The 6,617-nt window shown below is 48.7% G+C and overlaps 1 protein-coding gene across 1 annotated transcript; it reads right to left on the bottom strand.

Annotated features, from left to right (window-relative positions):
• Nucleotides 1–2,280: 2,280 nt before the first annotated feature.
• Nucleotides 2,281–6,266, bottom strand: LOC104468986. The gene is made up of 6 exons (XM_010083296.1): nt 6,141–6,266; nt 5,159–5,218; nt 4,367–4,498; nt 3,437–3,583; nt 2,569–2,629; nt 2,281–2,384 (listed from the first exon to the last, which is right to left on the bottom strand). The coding sequence occupies exons 1-6, from the start codon at nt 6,264–6,266 to the stop codon at nt 2,281–2,283; spliced, it is 630 nt and encodes a 209-aa protein (XP_010081598.1).
• Between the last annotated feature and the right edge of the window lie 351 nt (nt 6,267–6,617).

Below are 6,617 nucleotides of genomic sequence, written 5' to 3'. Positions count from 1 at the left end.
ACCAGCACGTGGAACAGGCTACTAAATATAGCACTGGAAGCTGCCATCAGGAATATATTTTCTGCAATGCTAACCCATTAGAGAGAGTGACATTAAATTGGTGTACAGATTCCACCAGTTTCCACACTGCAGCTGTTTCTGTTGTAGAAGCTCTCCTTTTGCAGAAAGAACTGTTGAAACTGTGTGCCTGTACGTGACCTTAGATGCTGGTATTGTGACAGCGATGCTGCGATTGCACCACTGGAAGGAAAAAAAATCGGAAAAAAAAATCAGAAAAAAAATCACTGTCCTATAATAGAATGACAAGTTACAGAACAATATTTCTGGGTGGGACCAGAGTTTCCACCCGGGAATGATGCAGGGGCTGAGCAGTGCGTTGTAGCAACAAACTTTTACTTCTAGCAACTTTCTCCTTTAAACAGAAAATCTGTTCTAGACTAAAGGAGAATCAAAGCCACGCTGCTTTTGGTATGAGCAATCACAACAACCTCTCAGGGAGCCTTACCTTCGTTTAATGTGTAAGAACAGCAGTTTATGTTAATCAAGGAGAAAAAAATACCCCAACATTTTTTCTGACTGTTTGGAGTTATGCCAGAAACCTCTGAGGATGAGGAAAGCAGTCACGCTCAGCGCTTTGATGCTTGCTGACAGGCACTATGCCAGAGAAAAAAGCACAGCATCACTTCTTGAATTACAATGGTATAAATTACTATATTAAAGGCCAATAATGTGAAAAGCCTGTCAAATACGGTCAGGTTTAAGTGGAAAGTGGATTCTGTAGTTAGTGGTTGGTGCTACCATTTTTTAATCAAATATTTCTGCTCCAGCTCATACCAATGCAAGTAGGAAAACCTCAGGAACATAGAGACTGAAACCTTCAGACCAAACCCTTTTCATCTGTAGAACCCTGTTTTTTCTTGTAACTTGCATTACAGGTAAACAACTATCTACTTACAAAGTTTAATTTTGTTTAAGCCTGCTAGAGCAAAGAAAAGATGAGTTGCTGTTTCCTGTTGTGGTTTCTTCCCTGGAGCAGATCTAACGTAGCTAAGAGAGGAAAGCACGCTGCATGGCGGTGCCAGCAGACTTTTGTGGCAACTACTTGGTCTCTGGGCCGCTGCTGCTAGTGTCGGCCCGCTTCACAGCTGCAACAATGGCATTACACCTGTGCTGGGTGGCGATGTGGGCAGTAAAGCACACGCAGTCACAGGCAGCCCCAGAGTGTCACGGTTTGACCCTGGCTGGCACAAACCACTACGCAGCCGCTCGCTCCCCCCTCCCAGGGACGGGGGAGAGAATTAAAGGGGTAAGGGGAAAAGAGGCTCATGGGCTGAGATAAAAACAATTTAATGACTAAACTACAATAACATTGATAATAACAATAGCAATATATACAAATATACAAATGAATGAGGCACAGCAATACTGCTCACCACCTGATGACCAAGACTCAGCCTGTTCCTGGCTAACGATCCCAGAGCAGGGAGAGGCCCCAAACCGCAGTCCCAGAATGGAGATAAAGAGTGTCTGAGAGAGCGAGAGCTGACTGAGAGAGCAAGACGGTCCCTAGAAAGGGGCGGCCCAGAGAGAGAGAGCGCACTTCTGGACAGATCCTCATCTATACATCTATACCAGACTCCAGCATTACCTTTTAGGACTGAAACTAATTGTACCTACACATGCACACCCCACAGAATGCACATTTTGACAGAGGTGCCTGAATGGCACTGGCAAGGCTTCGTATCATAAACTTCACCTGCCCTCATCCCTGCCGAGAGGAGGAGGGAAAGCACTCTGAAGTGGCTCCTTTGTTATCCTTCACACATTATCCTGTCATCCACACAATTCAGTGGGTGAGGGGGAGAAATCGAGATAGCAGTTGGCAGGGGGAAATACTCCACAACCAGTTTCTTTTAAAAATTAATTGTATTTAATATTTGAATGTCTAAGGCTAACACTGCTAGACAAACTGCATGATGAATTCTAGCGGAATAAAACATGATTTAAGTACAAAAAGCTGGAGGAAAAAATGCTCACGCTTCCCAGAGGCAATGAGGTATTTTAACTATACAAAGTCCAAATGTCCAAAAACATCTGCAGACCTTCCCCCTTGCACTGTCATCTTTGCCGAATGTCAGGCATTCAAGAGTTCTCTCTTTCTGTGTGTGTGTTTTTTGAAGGCCAAGGAAAAGTGCATAACCATCCTTAAAGATGAAGAACTTCTTGCATCTGTTTTGCCATGTTTTTAGACTAGTAGCTTTAAAATGTTCAACTACTTTTTCAGGCCATTCTGATATATGGTGGAGGTTTGGACGCATCTTCCTCTGTGTCTGCATCCTGGGCTGGAAACCGATCTGGGAAGTTAAAAATTCTGTCCCCAGGACCTGTGTGGGGAAGGAAAGAAGAAATCATTAAACCTGGTAGAGATGCTTGCGCAAAATCCTGAGTTCCTTTTGTCTCCAAGTATTTGGTTATCAGGATTTTGGCCTGGGATGTAAAGCTCACTCAGGACGTTCCTTCCACCTCCCTGGTGAATACCCAAATACCCGGATGGGAAGGGTTACTCACTTTGTACAGCGCAGACCATTTCCACAGCCTGATTTTGGTCCTCACTGGGTTGCAGCCATTCCTATGAATGAAACAATGCTGTCAAAACACTCTGATCTGTGAGTTTGTGCAAGAAGACATACCTGAACTGCTTTAAAAAGTCTGCGCAGCCCACTCCTCCTCACAAGTTTTAGCTTTAAAGCATTGCACACTTGGTATCTTTAGTCAAGAGCAGCTGCCCTGTAACCTGTACCCGTTAATTCCTCATCAAATGAGCCGGTCAGGGGTATGTGCTTTGATACAGCATCAGGATTACCCTGGCAGAGAAGCAGCTGGTACTGCCTGCGCTGGCTCAGCAGAGACACAGCCTGTGCCCCATAACCTGAGGGAGAGTCCTCACAAACTGGCAGTAAAATGTGGTGGTGTGTCATCTCCCCTACGCCTCCCACGTGGCACAGGGGGTATTGCTATTACTGAATTTGTAGTTCTGTGGATAAAGCATCTGGGTGTGTAAGTACCAGTAAGTCTTTGCGATGCTGCACCAGGAGCACTCGCTGGTGTAAGGGTGAGACCAGAAGGAGCGGTTCTTGAGAAGGAGAGCCCGGATTCACAGGGAGTGGGACCATGGCAGCTTCAGCACCAATGGTTTGGAAAATGGAGATAACTTACGCTAGGTCACACACAAGACTGCAAATAAGAGGGAGGTAGCAAAAGCAAAAATACAAAAAAAAAAAATAAAACCCTCCTAACATCCACTTGATTTCTTAGAATTGGTCCTGGGTGACAGGGGTAGAGCTGAGGTTGGGTTTATAGAAGAAAAAACACACCTTCTCCCCAGTTTCTTCCCCCGCTGCCCACACTCAGTGGGCGCCCTGGGCTCCTCACTCACCATCCCAGTGACGCTGTCGTAGCAGGAGCAGCGCGGAAGGCTCCGGCAGCCCAGGTAAGCCATGGCCAGCACCACCACAGCACTGCAGGCGGAGGCGGCCAGCGTGGCTATGTTAGCGCCCTTGACGACTTTATTGAGCACAAACTTCTGCGAGCAGAAAAGGAAATGTTAAAGCCTTGTTCAAAAAGTGAAGTTCTCCACCAAAAAAATATCCTAAATGCTGCAAGAGATCTGCAACTGCATCGTAGGAGAGTTATCCAGAGCCAGTGCTACTTAAGGCTTTTCCTCCTGCGCTCCGAAGAGCATGCCAAGCGCGAAGCTCAGATAGGAAAAGAGCACGCAGTAAAACAAGGCTTCTGATTAGATGTAAGATGCTATGCAGTGGCGTCAGGCTTGGAAATAGCTTTAACAATAAGTAGAACACCAAGGAATGCTGCTCCTCTTCACGCTGAACATGAGAAAAGTCTTCCTGCCGTACTGCCCTGAGCAGCCTGCCATTCGCTCTGTCCTGCCACAGATAACGACCAGCTTCATGCGCCTCAGATGGATTCACCCGCACGGGGAGCCACCGCTTGTACCGGCTCTGAGGTACGAAAGGGCTAACTCACGCCTTCCTTTCAGCTTTACTGTGGGGGACACACTCGAAATAATACCCAGTTTCACTCAGCTGACCTGCAACTGCTGTGACTTGATCCCCTGGGGTGCACGCTGGAAAGGATTCTGTCCAGCCCTGCGCAGGGCTTGCGGGGTTCAGCACCTCACTGCAGACTCGCAGAGGTTTTCTTTAAAGAAGTGCCCTGCTGCAGGCACTGCTTCCAGCTCTAACTCAGGCACACCGTAAGCCTGGTTCCATTTCCAAGTCATGCCCAGTAATGTTTGCACATCGTGGCTGTCATGCTTCCCAGTAAGAAGCACACTCTCAGTACTCACTGTATGGATAACGTGGACGGGGGCAGGACTCAGCTCCTCCTCTTCGCCGTAGTTCAGCGTGAGGGAGCTATACACTATGACGATGAGGATGGCAACACACGAGGTTACGGAAGCGACTATCAGCACGTTCACCTGTGCAGAGAAATTAGAGGAGACAAAGGAGGGGAGCAGGAATTACAACTCCCACCGACAAATCAATGCAACTAAAGTAGAGAAAATGTACTAACAGGCATTGCAGGTACCAGCCTTTGACCTCCTGTAACACTAAAAAGTACCCGGTAGCAACAGTCCCTTGGAAGCCAAACACAGTGCAGTGAAGGTTTCCGTGATACTCAGTGTCTGGGGTACAGCTGAGTCCCAAATCTTAACAACGGGCACTAGCTGGACTGAAAGACTTCATGCTTAGCGATTGCTCACTTATAAACACTATCCCCCCTTGGAGTCTGCACGTCTGGAGAGACCGGCCTGAGACATGCAAGTCAAATAACTCGTTTCCTACTGCAGTGTACACAATTTTTAATAAGAGAAGGGGACACCAAAAGAAAAGCATTCAAAAGCCAGAGTTTTTACAGCTTTTTGCTTGTTACTAGAGCCAGTGCTCGTGTGCTAAAACAGAAAGCGAGGGAACGCCGCAGCCTCCTTTTGCTTAGGAACGCAGCAGCTTTTATGAAGATAACTCAAGTAAATAAGCTCTCAGTCCTGCGGAAGAACCAGATAGCTCGTTCCCTACCAAAACCATTTTAAATTGCCCCAACAACATTTTGCACACACAACCCCTTCTCCCCAGCTTACGAGAACTGGATTCTTCCTCTGCGAGGAGAACAGCGCCAGGATGCCTGGGACTCCCATCACCTGCAGAGCACAAAAGGAGCTGGTAACCGGGAGACAAGTATCATATTTAGAAGATAGACTGCTACAGAGCAGGGGAAAGGCCCTTGTTTTCAAGGCTTGGATGGGAATAACTGTCAGGTCAGAAATGGAAAGATAAATGCTGATTTATTCTGTTTTCCTCTGCAGCATCTCCTGGTGGCAGGACACCGCGTGAAATGCATCTTGCCCACTCGCCACCCCCACGGCAGCAATCCTCTGACTGGCTTTGTGGCTCTGGCCAAGCAGTAACACTGATTACACGTGTGATTAACGTGTTAAAAATGTGCACTTCTCTTCCGAGTCCTTATCCATCAAGGAAGCTGCTACTGACGGGAGATGGGCAGCCTCTGGACGAAAGAGAGCGCTTCAGCAGAAGCCCTGAGCAGCACGGATCACCGGGGTGTGAACCACCGGGGTGACGGACCGCAGGGAGCAAAGGTGCCCGCTGCCAGCTGGAGGTGGCACCGCTCCTCACTGCAGTACAAAGAATTAGCTGCGGGACACCGATCATCACCTGGCTGCTCATCCACCTGCTGTGGGGACAGAGCAGCTCTCAATGCCCTGAAGAAATGTCCCCATCTGTGCCCTCCCTGGCCTCTCTGGGGCCACTGTGCTTCTGGAAAAGACTCTGTCAACTGCTACTACACCTCGTTTGCTACATTATCCAGCAGAAATATATTTCATTTCACCCTTCAGAGGGAAGTCTGCTTGCACTCTCCTGCCTATACCATGATAAGGAAACTTTTTTTTATCTGGGTTCAAAGCAGGAAGCAAGGTAAGAGCTGGCAAGGAGTCGCGGCCTCCCTCCCACCCCCAGTCTGAGCACTGGTAGGAAGCAGTGGGAAACAGAAAAATAAAAAACAAACCCACAAAACAAAGCATAGAAAATATAGTGCAACTTCACCATCCCAGCCCAAATTGGAGCTCTGGTTTTGCCCAGCTGAGACTCCGTTCGGAAGATGCCATCTACGAAGCCACTGACGACGCACACGGTGCTGAAGGCGATCTGGAACAGCCCCAGCACCACCATGTTCCTCTGGTTAAAGATGAAATACCGGTAGCGATCCATTCTGCTCTGATCCACACATAAATCCCCGCACGAGGAGACTGGGAAGCAGCGCCGTGGCCCTCCGGCCAAGGGCAGAGCAGCTTTTCCTGGCAGAAGGAAGGGACAGGAGCATCAGCACCCAGCAGGCACCATGGGGCCGCGGCTGGGGACCGGGGGCACGGCGGGAGCAGGCGCTCACCGCGGGGTGCAGAGTTCAGCTCCCTCTCATCGGTGAGAGCGAAAGCGAGCAAAGGTGAGCGGCCCTTTCGGAAATCCCTCCCGCTGCTGCCAGGCAGGTGCCCAGGGCACCATTTCGGGTGTTTCTGGATAGAG

Source organism: Pterocles gutturalis, unplaced genomic scaffold (assembly GCF_000699245.1).
Source record: "Pterocles gutturalis isolate BGI_N339 unplaced genomic scaffold, ASM69924v1 scaffold31870, whole genome shotgun sequence".
NCBI classification, from domain to species: Eukaryota; Metazoa; Chordata; class Aves; order Pterocliformes; family Pteroclidae; genus Pterocles; species Pterocles gutturalis.
This window is presented reverse-complemented; position numbering and strand designations above follow the sequence as displayed.